Here is an 18,590-nt window from a genome sequence, read left to right as displayed (position 1 = left end):
TACTTACTGAGCAAATGAACTCTGCAGAGCACAGGAAGAATGTGGACTTTTACTCAGAGTCAGAGTCCCCAGAAGCAAACAGCTGGGGCGGCGGGGAGGCGTGGAGTGGGGAGCGCACTTCTGAGGTCTGAATGAAAGATGAAGGCAAATAAAGGCCCCACCCCAAAATGGTTATTTGGTGGAACAGAGGGTCTAATTAGAGTTTTATATGAAAAGAGAGATACTTAAGCTAGGATCTTTAAGAATAGCATAACCAGTTTGAGAGACCTGAGGACAAAGAACAACGTCTGCTTTAGATGGAGGCACCTAAACCCAGGACAACCAAGGGGGGTGCCTTCTGCAACAGCTACGCTCTGAAAACAGCTCAACTTTCTCTGATACACAGAGAATGTTCAGGAATAGCAAACAACTTACATAAAACTGGGTGAACCCGTGACTCAACTGAAGAACTAGAACTTTAGCAACACAAACTGAGTCCCACTGCCTCCTGCCCTGCTCTGAATGTTTTCGAGATAGCACTTAAAAATTTTTTTCTGTGGTGAAACACATGAAATTTGTCATTTTTTAAGCTTTTTAAAAAAGATTTTATTTATTCATTTTTTTTCTGACAGAGAGAAAGAGAGAGCACTAGCAGGGGGAGCAGCAGGCAGAGGGAGAGGGAAAAACAGACTCCCCACTGAGCAAGGAGCCTGACATGGGGCTCCATCCCAGGACCCTGGGATCATGACCTGAGTCGAAGGCAGACGCTTAACCAACTGAACCGCTCAGGCGCCCCGTTTTTAAGCTTTTTCTTTTTTTTAAGATTTTATTTATTCATTGATTTGACAGAGAGAGAGAGAGCACAAGCAGGGGGAGCAGCAGGCAGAGGGAGAGGGGAAATTTATCATTTTAACCATTTTCAGTGTACAGTTCAGTAGTGAGAAGTACATACACATTGTTGGGCAACCAATCTCCAGAACTCATCTTTCAACTGAAACTCTGTACCCGTTAACTCTCCATTCCCCTTACTCCAGCCCTGGTAACCATCATTCTACTTTCTGTCGCTAGGAACGTGACGATTTTGTACACCTTATGCAATTCGAACCATACAGCATTTGTCCTTTTGTGACTAGTTTCTTTCACACGGCACAATGTCCTCAAGGTTCATCCATGTTGTAGGGCGTGACAGGATTTTTGAGGCTGCATGGAATCCTACTGTTTGTGTACACACATTCAGTGGCCAGTGGACATTTCGGTTGCTTTCCCCTATTGGCTATTGGGAATAATGGTGCTGTGAATACGTACAAATTCCTCTGAGACCCTGCTTTCAATTCTATTGGGTATATACCTAGACACAGAGTTGCTAGATCATGTAGTAATTCTATTTTTAATTTTTTGAGGAACGGTCATACCATTTTCCACAGAGGCTGCACCATTTTATATTCCCACCAGCCGTGTACAGGGGCCCCAGTGTCTCCACATTCTCCCCACCATGTGTTATTTTCTGTTTCTTTGATAGTAGATATCATAATGGATGTAGGTGGTATCGCAATGTAGTTTTGGTTTGCATTTCCCTAATGACGAGTGATGTTGAACAACTTTTCACATTCTTATTGGTCATCTGTATAACTCTTTTAGAAAAATGTCAATTTAAATTCTTTGCCCATTTTTAAAAAAGATTTTATTTATTCGACAGACAGAGATCACAAGTAGGCAGAGAGGCAGGCAGAGAAAGAGGAGGAAGCAGGCAGAGCAGAACGCCCGATGCGGGGCTTGATCCCAGGACCTGGGATCATGACCTGAACTGAAGGCAGAGGCTTTAACCCACTGAGCCACCCACGTGACCCTCTTTGCCCATTTTAAACTGGGCTGTTTCTTGGTTGTTGAGTTTTAAGAGTTCATTCTATGTTCTGGATATTACCAGATACATGACTTGCAAATATTTTCTCCCCTTGGTTGCCCTTTCACTGTGTCCTCTGATGCACAGAAATCTTTTATTTTGATGAAGTCCAACCTGTTTTGTTGTTGTTGCCAGTGCTTTTGGTATCATAGCCAAGAAAACATTGCCAAATCCAATGTCATGTATCTTTTCCCATTTTCTTCTAAGAGGTTCACCATTTTAGCTCTTGTGTTTAGATCTTTGATCCACTGAAAGTTAATCTTTATATATGGTATAAGATAAGGGTCCAGCTTCATTCTTTTACATGTGGACCTCTCATTTTCCCAACACCATTTGCTGACAAGACTGTCCTTTCTCCATTAAATAGTCTCAGCACTCCTGCCAAAAATCACTGGACCACATAGAGAAGATTTATTTCTGGGCTTTAAAATAAACTGTTATCTCCAAGAGGTTTTCTGTGGGCCAATGATGGGGCTGAGAGCCACTGACCCCTCCAGCACCCCTCCACTGACTGCCTCTGCTGGGTTCTGAGCCTGTTCCCCGAAGAAGCTCAATGGACAAGAGGAATCTCTTCTCTTGGGTACGTCGGTCCCTGTGAGCAGAGGCTTTGAGCCCTAACGCCACAGCTGACAGCTGCCAGGGATCGAGACCAGAGTATTCCTTCAGAAATGAGTTGCACAACTGAGAAGTCACTTTGCTCACGCTAATGCTCTTGTTGAAAGATGGAGAGATCACAGCGATGCAGCAAAATCTCTGATTCACCACACCGCAGTTCTCCACGAGTAGAAGCCACGAAGCAGTATCAGGAAGAAATTCAAGAATTTAATGAAGTGGCAGGACATTGGCCACAGTCCACATTAGTTATGGGAATCCAGCAAGAAAACAGACAAACCAGAGACGTGCAACAAGAGAACAAAGAATCATATACATCAGTCTGCCTTGGAGCTTGGAATGAGCAAGTATCAAGAGCAAACGTTCAGACAGTTAATGGATAGCTAAAAAAGATCTCGTATACCAATGAAGTTAGAAGAGCAGCACTCCAAGACGGACACGGTACATTACAACAGCTCCAAAGAATCCGTCCCTAATGCATCTCAACAGGGCCTGGAGAGGAGGCACTTGGAAACAAATCAGAATGAATTACAAGCACATGTTGGACAGACCTGAAATGGCAGCGGTAATGAGGAAAGTCATTGAAATTGATGGGCGACAGCGTTGCAACGAACAGGAATGAATATTTCAACTTGAACAAGAAAACAAAGACTCTAGAGAAATCCTTTAAAAATAGCTCGAGAACCACTGTTGAACCTTAGGAAAGGGGAGGTTCTGAAAAGTTTATCTTTGTCAGCCTTAGTGACCAATTGTGACCTGAGTCTGAAAGGGAGCTGAAGAGTCTGTAAGCCTACGAGCTTCTTACAAGGCCTTGAATGGTCACTGGGACTGGCCTCCTAAAGTGAATGACTTAACAGAAAAATCCATCTCAAGCTACTCTTTGCTTTATCTCTTCTATTATATGAACAGTGTACTGTCAATGACATTCCTGAGATAACAACAAAAAATTGCAATTTTTTGACTTTATTCCAAAATGTAATTAAAAAACAGAGGGGCTCCTGGGTGGTTCAGTGGGTAAAGCCTCTGCCTTCAGCTCAGGTCATGGTCCCAGGTCCTGGAATTGAGGCCCGCCTCCGGAGCAGGGAGACTGCTTCTCCCTCTCCCACTCCCCTTGCTTCTCCCTCTCCCACTCCCCCTGCTTGTGCTCCCTCTCTCTCTGTGTCACTCTCTGTCAAATAAATACATAAAATCTCTAAAAAAAAAAACCACATTTTTTTTTCTTTAACTATTCTTAAGCTCTTATCTGGTCCTCATAACCTATAGAATTTTTTTTTCTTTTTAAAATTTTATTTATTTAACATAATATATTGTTTCAGGGGTACACATCTGTGATTCATCAGTCTTACATAATACCCAGTGCTCATTACAACACATACCTTCCCCAATTTCCATCACCCAGTTACCCCATCTCCCCATTCCCTTCCAGAAACCCTCAGTTTGTTTTGTAAGATTAAGAGTCACTTATGGTTTGTCTCCCTCTCTGGCTTCATCTTTATTTTTTTCTGTCTTCCCCTATGATCCTCTGCCTTGTTTCTTAAATTCCACACATCAGTGAGATCATATGATAATTGTCTTTCTCTGGTTGACTTATTTCCCTTGAGATAATACCCTCTAGTACCATCTACATTGCTGAAAATGGCAAGATTTCATTTTTGATGGCTGTGTAGTATTCCATTGTGTAGATATGCCACTTCTTTATCTATTCATCTGTCAATGGACATCTGGGCTCTTTCCGCAGTCTGGCTATTGTGGACATTGCTGCTATAAACATTGGGGTACAGGTCCAGCTTCAGATCACTACATTTGTGTCTTTGGGGTAAAGCCCTAGTACAATTGCTGGTCGTAGGGTAGCTCTATTTTCAACTTTTTGCAGAACCTCCACACTGTTTTCCAGAGTGGCTGCACCAGCTTGCATTGGTGTGAGAGGGTTCCCCTTTCTCTGCATCCTTGCCAACAACATCTGTTGTTTCCTGACTTGTTAATTTTAGCCATTCTGACTGGTTTGAGGTGGTTCTCATTCATATGGTTTTGATTTGTATTTCCCTGATGCTGAGTGATGTTGGGGATTTTTTCATGTGTCCGTAGGCCATTCGGATGTCTGCCTTGGAGAAATGTCTATTCATGTCCTCTGCCCATTTCCTGATTGGATTACTTGTTCTTTGGGTGTTCTTTATAGATTTTGGACACATATAGATTATCTGACACATCATTTGCAAATATCTTCTCCCATTCTGTTGGTTATCTTTTGGTTTTGTTGACTGTTGCCTTTGCTGTGCAAAAGCTTTTTATCTTGATGAAGTCCCAATAATTCATTTTTGCCTTTCTTTCCCTTGCCCTTGGAGACATGTCTAGCAAATTGCTGTGGCCAAGGTCACAGAGGTTGTGGACCTGTGTTCTCCTCTAGGATTTTGCTGGATTCCTATCTTGCACTTAGGTCTTTCATTCACTTGAGTCTATTTTTGCGTGTGGTGTAAGGAAATGGTCCAGTTTCATTTTTTTGTATGTGGCTGTCCAATTTTCCCAACACCATTTGTTGAAGAGGCTTTTTTCCATTGGACATTCTTTCCTGCTTTGTCAATTAGTTGACATATTAGTTAACCATAGTGTTGAGGTTCCCTTTCTGGGTTCTCTATTCTGTTCCATTGATCTATGTGTCTGTTTTTGTGTCAGTACCATACCATCTTGATGATTACAGCTTTGTAATAGAGTTTAAAGTCTGGGATTGTGATGACACCAGCTTTGGTTTCCTTTTTCAACATTCCTTTGGCTATTTGGGGTCTTTTCTGGTTCCTTACAAATTTTAAGACTATTTGTTCCAGCTCTGTGAAAACAGTTAATGGTATTTTGATAGGGGTCGCACTGAATATGTAGATTGCTCTGGGTAGCACAGTCATGTTAACAATATTTGTTCTTCCAATCCATGAGCATGGAACGTTTTTCCATTTCTTTGTGTCTTCCTCAATTTCTTTCATGAGTGTTCTGTAGATTTCTGAGTATAGATCCTTTGCCTTTTTTGGTGAGGTTGATTCTTAAGTATCTTATAGTTTTGGGTGCGATTGTAAATGGCATCGACTCAGGTCGTGATCTCAGGATCACAAGATCAGGCTGGATGTCTGACTCTCACATAGCACAGAGTCCGATTGAGTTTCTACCCTTCTCTTTCCCCCATCCCCCCATATTCTCTCTCTAAAATAGATAAATCTTAAAAAAAAAAAAAAAAAAAAAAAGGCAATAGTGCTATGAACACTCTTATACATGTCCTGGTACTTGTGTGCTGAGTCACAGACTGTGGGTCATTTACAAATGTACCGGATAACACCAGACTGTTTTCCAAAGTGGTTCTATCAATCTGTATTCTCACCAGTGGTGTATAATAGTTCCTATTCATCCACATCCTTACAACACATGGTATTCTGAGTCGTGTTCATTTCTCCTGTGAGTGTAAAACAGTATCTCATTATGACCCTAATTTTTCTTTACTAATCAGCATCTTTTCATGTTTATTCTCCATTTCTACATTATTTTCTAAAACATTCTTGTTAATAACTTTTGCCCCCCCCCTTTTTTTTTTACTGAGTTATCTTTCTTCTTAGTGATTTGTAGAGATCCTTTATATATCCAGGATCCTTTGAAAGACACACCTCTATCATATAGTAAGACACAGATATATCTCTAGGAGATACATATCTCTTTTGTAAGATGTATCTATATTTTTGAACTTTTTGTGGCTTGTCTTTCAACTCTATCAAAAGTTCTTATTTCAACATAAATTTATAGATCAATTTCTTCATGATTAGAACTTTAAATATCTTAAGAAACCTCCTTCTCTTCCCAACCTAAGGCCATGGTGGTATTTTTCTTATTTATTCTAAAAATCCTATTTTTTTCCCTAAAATTTTAAGGTTTTTTTTTTAACCTTTCATAATTATCTAGAGTTGAATTTTGTTATATCTATGTAAATATATTGGTTTTCAGGATTAAAAACTCCCATTATGTTGAATTTACCAATGAAATCATAGGGAAATGATGCTGGGAGTCTTAAATACCCTGTTAAGTGGTTAGTGCTTCCCTCCTTTGCCCAATCTGTCCTGAACTAGAGGAGGATCTGACTGCCAGTGACCTTCATAGATGTAAGCAACATCCACAAAAATGGCCACAACTGAGAGACCTGAGCTTCTTCAAAGAACTAGTACATATTTAGTGCATAATAAAAAGTTTTTATTTTTTAATTTTAAAATTTCTTTACACTTTACTTAAATCCTGGCAAACAGAGACATCCCCATTGAAATAAATTTACTTCCCTGGAGCAATGGGGAAAAAGGTGTTATTCTAAAGTAGGACCCTGGGGTGCCTGGATGGCTCAGTTGTTGGGTGTCTGCCTTTGGCTCGGGTCATGGTCTCAGGGTCCCAGGATTGAGCCCTACATTGGGCTCTCTGCTCAGTGGGGAGTCTGCTTCCCCCTCTCTGCCTGCCTCTCTGCCTACCTGTGATCTCTCTGTCAAATAAATAAAATCTTTGAAAAAAAAATAATAAAGTAGCACCCTCTTTACATTCCTTGCAGTCTCGTAGTTGACTAAGACTGTGAGAAGTTAACAAATGAGTAAAAGCAAATCTGCCCCCAAGCCCAGAGAACCACCCTTTACCTCCAGTAAAAAAATAAGGCAAACTGTTCAATATTTTCTCAGTTTATTAAGGTTAACAGGGTACTTATACATCTAAACATTTACTGTAAGTTGTCAGTAACATTTAACTCTGAATTATCTTTCCATAATTGTTTTAGGCACATTGGTTTGTAATTTATAGAAAACACTCATCTTTAGGTCACAAACAGGAAGAAGTATAATTTGCAAATGTTACAAAGATGATTCCAAATCTCAGCCAACCTCTTTCCCAAATTGCAACCACTCTTAGTATGTAATGAAAATAGAGACGAAAAACAATTGCTTAAACGTTATCACTGTGTGACTCTGGTGACTAAGAAATCCCTGAAAGAGCAGTAAGCCATGATTACTGGAAAGCTCAGAGTGCTAGCAAGGCTTCATTGCGAAGTATTTAACAGAAGGCCACAGACTGTGTTTTCCTAAGAGGAGCTAGGAACTATGGATGTCATTTAGTAATGCATTGGAATGGCATTGCCTAGTGCGAGTGTGCACGGAAACTCCAGGTCACCTCTTCATTATCTATTACTTTGGATAAGCTTCCACAATCATAGCATGGCCCTGAAAAGGGAAACAAAGAGTTCAATTAGAGCAAAGGAAGATGAAAAATCCAGCCAGTCCCGAGGCAAAAGAGAACAATGGGAAAAGTGCAGGCTACAGAGTTTGATCCCTGCTCTGCCTTTCAAACACTGTGTGACCCAATGTGCGGAAGGGGAAGTGTTGCTCCTAGCATCTAGCGGGTGGAGATCATGCTAAACATCCTACAACCCGGGGCGCCCGGCTAGCTCAGTCAGTCGAGCGCCCGACTCTTGACTTCAGCTCAGGTCATGATCTCAGGGTGGTGAGATGGAGCCCTGCATCAGGCTCTGCACTTGCTGGGGAGTCTGCCTCTCTCTCTCTCTCCCTCTGCCCACCCCCTGCTCGCTCTTGCACTCTAAAAATAAATCAGTAAATCTTAACACAAAACAAAACAAACAAAAAACCCATCTTACAACACAGAATACAACCCACCCCTCCCCAAGAATTATCTGGCCCAAAATGTTAACAGAGCCAAAGCGGAGAAACCCTACTCTGGATCCAGAATGCCCAATTCCTCCGCTAACCACCTCGTTGTGTTGGTAGCAGGCATTCGGCTCTTGATGAAACAATGCCAAGTTTAATCTACTTTCTAAGGTACATCATCTCCTCTCTCTGTCACCATACTATACATTTCTAGAAGAAAGGTACTGGGTGGTATTCTTCGTTCCTCCATACAAGCATCCAGGATTGTGCTACACTCTGCGTGCTCGAAGAACTATCATGGAACACATACTCAAAACCACAGGACACTAACCTATGCGGACCACCCACTCTGCACAGTACCATGCACTGGTTATCTCCCCGCATTAAGCCTGGCACAGAAAGACAGGAAGGAGGGCTCCAGTCCTGACTATGGTTTCCTGTGGCTGAAGCTACACAGACAAAAAAGTGCTTTTCATCATGAAGTCTGAAATACTCCAACCTACAAATAACTGACCTCTTATTTCTTCAAAGTTTCTGAGGCAAGCCATAAATAAAGGTTTTTAAGTCTAAGATATTTAAACTTTTACATATCTTATCGGCTCATCTTGATTAGCAACAGAAAGTTCTGTAATCTGGATGAAAACCAAAATCTGTTTCCATCAGGGTTGGGGGGAAAAAAAAAAGATGATAATTAGCCTGCCCTCCTTCTGGATTTTATTCCCAGAGTGAAATGCTGCAGCAGGTAGTAAGCTGTGTCTGCAGTGCAAGTAAGGCCAATGAAAGAAATCCAGAGAATACAAATTCCCCTCAAGTAAACAGCAATAAGTTATCCAGAAGTAAATAAATTCTCCAATTAAGATATAGTTCAGTTTTCAAGAAAGATAATTTACTTCTTGGAGAGATTTTATAGATAAGGTCTCATGGTGACTAGATAAATGAGTAAATTTTATTATAAAAGAAGAAAATATATCAAAATGTTAATGATAGTGTTTGCTGAGGGGATTACAGGTGATTCTAATTCTTTTCTATATACTTTTTGTACTTTCTATAATGACTATGTATTCCTTTTAAAAATAAAAAATATAAGGGCTCCTGGTTGCCTCAGTCAGTTAAGCATCCGACTCTTGATTGTGGCTCAGGTCCTGATCTGAGTCATGAGATCGAGTTCCACGTCCGGCTCCATGCTCAGCGCGCAGAGTCTGCTTAGGATTCTCTCTCCCTCTCCCTCTGCTCCTCCCTGCACCCCGCCTCAAATAAATAAATAAAATCTTAAATCACTAATATAAACATTATTTTAGGAATAGAAATAGCTTGGGTTTAAAAACCAACTTCCTTCCAAAATACTATCAGAATTAAAGTTGTACCCTCTTCCCCTCAAAAGAGGCTGCTTTTTTCCTGGTCGTCTGTCATCAGAAATACTGTTCTAAGGATGTTTCAAAGTTAAATGGAACACTCTCAGATGAGCTTGTTTTGTTTCCAAGAAAATGTCTTTCCAGAAGCACCTGTGGAGCTGCTGAGACGTACCTGCCCGCCAGCCGCACAGGCAGCCACTAAGCCATACTGGCCTCCGTCCTTCCGCAGTCTGTTGGCAGCCGCCATGACCAACCGGCAGCCAGTGGCTCCAAATGGGTGTCCCAGGGACAGCGATCCACCCCAGTTGTTAAACTTCTCCAGGGGAGGGGACCCAACCTGGCTCCCACAGAATAGACACAAATATAATGAGTTAACTTAAGAATCAGGCCGGGCTCTTACCAACAGGAAGGTAATAGAGACTGAGAACATGCCCAACTTAAATAACATCACATACTATTTTACTATAAAGAAGGAAATTCTAGGTCAATTCTGAAAGCCACAGACCATTTATTTTTCATCTAACATCAGAACTGGAAGAACAAAAGACAACCTAGAATTTTACTTCCATTTTTTCTAAAGATTTCCAAGAACTATTTTTCAACTAAGAAATAAATACATTTAATGAAATTTAAAATTCTTCATCAGGAGAAGCCTTCCCTTTCATATTTTTATTAGCAGCTGAATAAACTCCAAATACTACAGTGCCCTGGAAGTTCAAGCCTAATTTTAATCAAACGCTTACCTTGGTTTTTCTACCCATGTAGTTTTGTGCAAACCAATCAGAATCCATGGCTTTAAAATTAGCCAAAATCTGTCCCTACAAGGGAAAAGACCTTGTTATTAATGTCCCTTGCCATTAAATTTGAGCAAATCTTTAAAGCAGTTTTTCATAAAATTTTCCTAAGGAAACATTTTGCTACTTTTCAAAGGCCTCTAAGAGACTGCCTCAAAAGGTTGTTTTCAAACTGTACCATTGGATTCCCTTCTCTTACACCTCTTCTAACAGTGCAGTCGGTACTTCAAATATAAAGCTCTCCTCGTGTTTCACTCGCATCGTATGCCACACCTCATTTCCCACACAAACACGATTACATTTTTTATGGTTACAGTCCTTTGATATGTATCTTTTAAGTGACTTACTGAGAATGCCTCATGAAATTCAAAAGCATCAATATCATTCATAGTCAATCCTGCCTTTTCCAGAACTTTTGGAGTAGCATATGTTGGTCTAAAAAGAAAAAATAAGTAATACGTTAAGAATTTAATTTTCCACCTAAGAACTCCTTATTCCCCAAGCTGAGTTTAACGTAAGGTATTATAATGCCCTTCACTCATTCACTGATTCTACTGTACAAATATTAAGTGTATATGCTAGAGTCAGGGATACAGTTAATAAACAAACAACGAAAGAGAAGGACAAACAACGTGAAGAACCAGAAAAACACACAGTGCAAAGGGCAGAGCACAGGGAAGAGTAAGCCTAGTTTGAAGGACATGATGGAGGCCAGTGAGGGGAGAGCCGTGAGGGTGGGGGACACAATGTAAATATTAGGAGGCTTTTACAAAAGGCTACTACAAAGACTGTGTAGCAATATGAAGAAATGCTTATGATATCTTAATGAAAAAAAGAACACATAAAGGATTATTTTTAATCCTTTTAATCCAACACACACACACACACACACACACACTCACAAACACACACCAAAAAAAAATCCAACACACAAAACAATTATGAACTCAGAACTCAATGTACTCTATTTTCTTTTAAGTATTTTGATTTAAATCCTGTTAATTAACATATAGTACAATATTGATTTCTGGAGTAGAATTCGGCACTTCATGACTTACATATAACCCCCTGTGCTCATCACATGTGCCCCCCATCACCTGTCTAGCCTACCCCCTCACCCGCCTCCCTCCAGCAACCCTGTTTGTTCTCTATCAGAACTTAATGTACTTTAAAATCTATATAACAAACGTGGATAATCAAATACTTTCAATTATAGCCCAAGGATATACACTGCTACCTACCCAAGTAAGAGTTGATCTTTTGGATCCTGAGACACATATACGAAATCCCTAGGTGAAAAACAGAGGGGTTAGCTCCAGTAATAAAATAAAGAAATTGAGGCAATTTATTTGAACATGTACCTTACCTCAAATATGCCTTCGGCTTATAACCCAAGGCCAGAGCTTTTTCCTCTGCCATAATCAGCATTGCAGATGCACCATCAGTCTGAAGTGTTGAGCAGAACAATAATGTTAAATGCTTCAGCCTTTCTGGAAGTCTCTGTACAACCATCTTCTATGTCATGTTCCTAAATCTCCCAACTAATCACACTCATGCAGAGATTTTATGTAACAAACTTTCTTTCCATTTTAGCCATCATTAATTCACAATTCAAACCCACACTGACCCGTTTTTCAAGGACAAGGGTAGACGAACCTGTTCAAAAGTACCACATTATCAAAATGGACAAAGAGAACTGGTAACTTTAGAAATATGTATCGGGGCGCCTGGGTGGCTCAGTGGGTTAAAGCCTCTGCCTTCGGCTCAGGTCATGGTCTCAGGGTCCTGGGATCGAGCCCCGCATCAGGCTCTCTGCTCAGCAGGGAGCCTGCTTCCTCCTCTCTCCCTGCCTGCCTCTCTGACTATTTGTAATCTGTCTATCAAATAAATAAATAAAATCTTTAAAAAAAAAAAAAGAAATATGTATATATACTAAACTTAAGCTAAAAGATTTCTTATTTTGGCACAGAATATAAGAAATCTTATGAATTAAAACAATCTCTCATTTATTTGTTTTTACATTTTATTGACTATTTTGAAGCTGCCTCCTGCCTCCAGAAGGAAACAAAGACTTCGAGGTGATATGGAAGAAACAGGTGAGAACATCAGAACCATGGTCTTCCCTCCTTGGACACACCTCACATGCTTTTTCCCAACTGACAATCAAGAAGTTCAGAGATAAAGAGCTACCACTGAAAAAAAGCCCTTCACCATGACTGCAAAAGAAAAGAGTTCAAAAAAAAAAAAAAAATTAAAAATTTACTATTTGAGAGTCTGTAATATCAAAACAATTTCTACCACATTCTATAATATTTTTATAACTTAGTAACTCTGAAGAAACTAAGGAGCTACCACAAGACAGGGGCCATAAAGCCAGGAAATACAGAGAACTATACACAATAAATGGTTTATGGACATTACATTGATATAATGAGGCCCTGGGCAAAGCTGCAAGGAATGTGGGGCATTAACACATTTCCCATAACCCATGTATCTGTGATGTGCTGCCTCTGATGGTTTGTGTTTCTGATTTTCAGTGAATAAACCTGCACCGTTTGCACACCCGGAAGTGAACAAGGGAATTCGGATCTGGCAAGAGGAGAGCCCAGCCCATATGGCCCTATCATTCAGTTTGGTTTTGGAAATGATTATCTTATCAGTCCTTCACCACTCAGGCTTAATGGACTGGTGCATCAACCTACTGGAACCACTCCAGGCACCTTTCCCCTAGCCCGAGAGTGGGCATTCAGCAGTCACTTAACAACACCAAAATGTCAACACGTTCCCATGTTTCCAGATTTTGTGTCCAGGTAGGGAAGATACACTGTAAAAGAAACACTGACCAGCCGGACTATATTTAGAAAGTCGTACCCCAAGGTGGTAGGAGAAGAGAAACCACATCCTTTGAGCAGAAACAGAATCCATAGGGAGGTTTAATTGAGGAGCCAAAAAACAGGAAGGATATAAAGCTATATGCTGATAAGCAAAACAACCATGACAACAAAAAATGAGGGTAAACATGTATTCCATATGTTTATAGGAAGATGCTTATAGAAACTGCTTACAGGAAAACAGCTTGAGGGCCAGTAGAAAGCATCATTTTTTTAATAGTTTTAATTTTTTTTTTAAGATTTTTATTTATTTGACAGACAGAGATCACAAGTAGGCAGAGAGGCAGGCAGAGAGGTGGGGGAAGCAGGCTCCTCGCTGACAGAGAGCCCGATGCGGGGCCCGATCCTTGGACCCTGGGATCATGACCCGAGCTGAAGGCAGAGGCTTTAACCCACTGAGCTACGCAGGCACCCCTTTTTTAAAGATTCATTAGAGAGAGAGAGAGAGACCACAGATACCATGCAAGCATGGGGGGAGGGGTATAGGGAGAGAAAGAGAGAAAATCTCAAGCAGACTCTGTAATGAGCACAGACCCTGATGCAGGACTCGATCCTACGACCCAAAGATCAGGACCTGAGCTGAAACTAAGAGTCAGACACTTAACCAACTGTGCCACCTAGGCGCCTGAAAGCATCATTTCCTAACAATCAGTGCTGGAAGAGGTTATCTCGTCACTTCCCCTGCCTACTTTGCACGTCTTACACCACTCCTCAAATTCATATCCTATGTTCTAGCCAAGCTTTTCCAGAAAGAAACCCTTGCTCTCATACCCCCTTGCCATTCCCTTTGCCTAGAATGTATATAATGAATTCTTGAATTGTCTTGTACCCTTCAAGATTTGCTGTTCAAATGCCAGCTACTCTGAGGAGCCTCTTGGACTCCTGTGTGTCCTCTCCGTTAGCCTACACTCACAGCCGCCACCGCACCTTCTCGCTGCACTACAGTCACTGTAACTGACTTGCTAACCCCACTGCCTGGCGTAGCTCAGCAGTCTTCTGAGTCTTTAAATGACTGAAAGAGAGCTTTTTGCATCAGCATGGTGGCTGGATCAGGTGGCTCCAGGGGCCTTAAAACTAGGATTCTAATTTTTTTTTAATGATTCCACTTTAATATCTTTATAATGAATAACTATATTTTTACGCCTCTATTCATGATACATAAAATTGATCTACTTTAGGTTTTTCTATTTAGAGTCCACAAATAGGAAAGTCACTGATAAACACACAGAGCACACAGTTACCAGGAAAGAAGAATTTGCAGCTGTCACTGTGCCATAGGGCTTGATGAATGCAGGTTTTAGTTTGGCCATCTGCTCCAGAGAGGAAGGACGAATGCCATTATCTTTGGTAACTGTTTCTCTTCCTGTAAAAACATGAGCTTTTAACTGTAGGGAACTACAAGCTTTCTCTAACTTTTAGAGAAATATGTTCTAAAAACTGAAAAATGAAATGTAAACCACACCTATTTACTAAAATGTCTGTTAGAGTCATCAAGATACCAAATTTAAAACTATACTTTATTTTTTTAGATTTTATTCTTTTTAATTAATCTCTATGCCCAACAAGAGGCTCGAACCTAAAGCCCCGAGGATCAAGAGTCACACGCTCTATCAACTGAGCTAGGCAGGCACCCCTAAATTATACCCTTAGGACATCTGGGAAATCATCTAAATGGTCTAATAAAAGAAGGATACCTTACTTCCTTAAGATACTCATTCACATTTGGCTATTTTATACAGAAATCACATGAATGAAGTTTTTAAAACAGGTATATAGAAAAAAACTAAAATACAGCAGGAAGACCTAAAAGCAACTCCTAGAAAAACTTCACTTTTTAAAATGTTGACCTACTGTTACAACGTAAATTGAAACTTGAGTCTGTTTTTAAGAATGACTATTCTGGGGTGCCTGGGTGGCTCAGTGGGTTAAGCCGCTGCCTTCAGCTCAGGTCATCATCTCAGAGTCCTGGGATCGAGTCCCGCATCAGGCTCTCTGCTCAGCAGGGAGCTTGCTTCCCTCTCTCTCTCTGCCTCTCTACTTGTGATCTCTCTCTCTCGCTCTGTCAAATAAATAAATAAATAAATAAATAAAAGAGTGACTATTCTGGGGACGCCTGGGTGGCTCAGTTGGTTAAGCAGCTGACTTCGGCTCAGGTCATGATCCCGGTGTCCTGGGATCGAGTCCCACATCGGGCTCCTTACTTGGCGGGGAGCCTGCTTCTCCCTCCGCCTCTGCCTGCCATTCTGTCTGCCTGTGCTCGCTCTCTCTCCCTCTCTCTCTGACAAATAAATAAAAACTTAAAAAAAAAAAAAAGTGACTATTCTGCAAACAGAACCAATATACTTATTTGAAAAGTCATTTGGGGCTTTTGCAGTTTGAGAAGCAACTTGGAACTCCCCAACAAGTGGCACAAAACATTCTCCTTCACAAAGCTGAGCAAACCATCTGACCTGGCACTTTGAAGGGTACAACATCAGACAGGAGGCCTTCATCCTGCGCCTTCTTGGCCAGGCTGTGCGAGCGCAGCGCATACTCATCCTGGTCCAGTCGAGAGACAGCGAAGGCAGCGGCCAGCCGGTCCGCAGAGTGACCCATGGTCTCACTGGTGGAGAACTCAGCCACTGCGGGGAGCTGGGAAAGGAGCCATAGAGGATCAGGTATGCCATTACCACACATTCCGCCACACCTCGGGTTGTCTGGGGAACTCAGTCAAGACCAAGATGGGAGAAGCTTTTTGTGAGCAAGGCATCTCCGAGGAGGGCTCACAATTTCAAATTTTCTAACCACAGTCTTTTTTTTTTTTTTTAAATCTTGAGCAAATAATTACCCCTACCCAGTAATTAACAGAATCTACAACTACTAGAGCATAATCGACCCCAAGCTGTCTTACCTAATTCTAAATCTTTGCAGTGGGATGCTTTAGAAAAACACAGGTTCATATAAGAGTTCACAATCTTACCTCGGGTGATAGGAAATTCAATCTGAATTTTGAAATTAAAGACAGTCGCTGACCCAGAGTCTTGGCCTTATTGAGCTCAAGCATCATTTTCCTCATTTTCCTTGAATGACGAATAGGGACGTCAGACATTAACTCTACCCCACCTGCCACGACCACATCATACTGCCCAGAAGCGATCAAGCCAATACCTACAGGGCACAGGTGACACATAGATGAACATCTTTTGTAGAAATTAACAGAGCACTGATAAACTTCTTCATCAAAAAATTGCATGACAGTTACCATTATATAACATCTGTAATTAAACTTTTCATCTTTTCCCTTTTTTTTTTAAGTTTTTTTTTATTCGAGAGAGCGCGCGTTTGCACGTAAGCAGGGGGAGGAGAGGAGAGAGAGACTCTTCAGCAGACTCCCACTGAGCGTGGAGCCTGACCTGGGGCTCAATTCCACAACCCAAAGCTCATGACCTGAGCTGAAACCAAGAGTTGGAAGCTTAACCAACTGAGCCACCCAGGTGCCCTGCATCTCACCTTTTGAAAGGGATTAAGATAATTTTTTTGAATGACTAAAACTATATTCACTGCATTAGAGAAAACAAGTTTCATTCAGGCCACATGGACATGAGCTTCTGGAAATATCCATGGGACCAACCCTCAAACAAATTATATTCTATACTAGAACATTCTGAAGATTTTATAAACTCCCAGCTTCAGTTTTCAGAAAGATTTTTTTCCCCTACAATGGGAATTTCTGCTATAAGCTTGAGAAAGTCTGGCTTTTGGAGATGTAAGGCAGCCCCCTTCATCTTTATGACCACTGGCAAGTATTCTGTTGCTCTATCCAGAAGTTGTCACAGGCTTCACAGAATAGTGACTGCCCCCAGTCACTGCTTCTGGCATCATTCTGTGCCAGTCATAAGGCAGGATGCCCAAGCTGGTCTTCATGTTATTAAGAATGTCATTGTTATTAAGAATGCTATTAAGATGTCACAATGATGACATCTTTCAGGTTTCCTCAATTTTCATAATAATGGCCAAAGCTGCAAAATGTCCTAGGATTTTGCTAAGGTCTGTTAGGAGAATTTGTAACTAATTATAAAAATGCCACAGGTGTGAGAAGAGAGTGGCGGAAAGAGCTGTATTACAGCAGTGACTTATCACTGATGCCACAATCTTCATGGGAGAGTATCACATTAGAATCACCTAACTTTAAAACCTAGCAGGTTATAAATTATTTATGCTTTAAATTCAGAAGCACCCTCCTAGAGACATACTTTTCTAGCTGATAATCCCTACTGTGGCCAGCCACATTACTGATGGAGTAACTACAGGAATGGCTGTGTCCCTCAAGTACAGAGAGAAAGAAAAAAGCTGAGAACTACTGTCAAAAATCAAAAATGTTCGATGTAACCTTATTTTTCTAAAAAAAAAAAAAAAAGACAAATTTAGAGATCTATTAAGAATACTTTTCTATGGGGTGTCTGTGGCACAGTCAGTCGGGTGTCCAACTCTTGGGTTTCTGCTCAGGTTGTGATCTCAGAGTCTTAGAATCGAGCTCTGCATCAGGCTCCGCGCTTGGCGTGGCGTCTACTTGAGATTCCCCCCTCCCTCCGCCCCTACCCGCCATATGTTCTCTCTCTAAAATAAATAAGTAAATCTTTAAAAAAATCAAGGAGAATTAACAGGTACCTTCTGTTTTCAAGTAAACATACCTGTGGTCATGGCTTGGTTGGCAGAGATGCAGGCCATGGTGACAGTGTGAGCAGGGGTCTTGTCCGAGAAGCCAGCTCCGAGGGCAGCCTTCAGGAAATACATGAATGAAATGGTCACTTCTACAGGAAGAACTACCTAGAAATGATGCTTTGAGCACCATTTCTCTATATAGTGAATCAGGAAAGCAAGGAAGTTAATATTCTAGAATAATATTTGAATAAAATTAAGCCCATTACAGAAATGGCTTATTTTTCATCTAGCCATTAATTGACAAACATGGCAAAATTCTTGATAGCCAGTATCTAGTGTGGTAATAGGCTACGATACTCTTTTGTCACCTAATTTTTTAGCCAAGCTTTGCTCCAAGCCTTCAAAAATATCAACACATAATTCAATTTTAATTTAAGTTTTCCAATAAAGTAAACCTGTTAAATACAGTTGATGGAATGATGAAACACGTTGTGGAGTAGAAGCCTCATGATCTCTGTTCCTACAGCTGAAAACCTTAGTGGCAAAGCACAAGTCGTCAAACCAGAAAGTGACTTCTAAAGAACTGACCACTCATGAGCAAAATTCCCACTCAGGTCCCTCCCCTCTGAGTTCACTCCTCTCACTGCCAGCTGATCTCCCTCAGCGACCGTCTCATACTTCACACAGCACACAGTAGAGCCAACACGAAGTCAAACTGGAAAACTTGCCAATACACAGGAGTTCAAGCTGATGAAAGAACC

General features: G+C 41.0%; 1 protein-coding gene and 1 pseudogene across 1 annotated transcript in view; one reads left to right on the top strand and one right to left on the bottom strand.

The window, feature by feature from the left end:
* The first annotated feature begins 2,547 nt into the window (after window positions 1-2,547).
* LOC116873249 lies at window positions 2,548-3,268 on the top strand (annotated as a pseudogene).
* Window positions 3,269-7,160: 3,892 nt separating this feature from the next.
* The window catches only part of HADHB (hydroxyacyl-CoA dehydrogenase trifunctional multienzyme complex subunit beta), a 33,029-nt gene continuing 21,599 nt past the window's right edge, over window positions 7,161-18,590 (bottom strand). The window contains exons 7-16 of the mRNA XM_032866992.1: window positions 17,859-17,946; window positions 16,148-16,335; window positions 15,639-15,819; window positions 14,430-14,551; window positions 11,664-11,743; window positions 11,539-11,586; window positions 10,645-10,732; window positions 10,247-10,321; window positions 9,676-9,840; window positions 7,161-7,710 (exon numbers count right to left, since the gene is read on the bottom strand). Of these exons, the coding sequence (XP_032722883.1) occupies window positions 7,675-7,710; window positions 9,676-9,840; window positions 10,247-10,321; window positions 10,645-10,732; window positions 11,539-11,586; window positions 11,664-11,743; window positions 14,430-14,551; window positions 15,639-15,819; window positions 16,148-16,335; window positions 17,859-17,946 (1,071 nt within the window). The 3' untranslated portion in view covers window positions 7,161-7,674. The remainder of the gene's footprint in view (window positions 7,711-9,675; window positions 9,841-10,246; window positions 10,322-10,644; window positions 10,733-11,538; window positions 11,587-11,663; window positions 11,744-14,429; window positions 14,552-15,638; window positions 15,820-16,147; window positions 16,336-17,858; window positions 17,947-18,590) is intronic.

This window comes from Lontra canadensis, unplaced genomic scaffold, assembly GCF_010015895.1.
Source record: "Lontra canadensis isolate GAN:19392208 unplaced genomic scaffold, GSC_riverotter_1.0 scaffold32, whole genome shotgun sequence".
Taxonomy (NCBI): Eukaryota; Metazoa; Chordata; class Mammalia; order Carnivora; family Mustelidae; genus Lontra; species Lontra canadensis.
The sequence above is the reverse complement of the archived record's forward strand: the minus strand, read 5'-3'. Positions and strand labels throughout refer to the sequence as shown.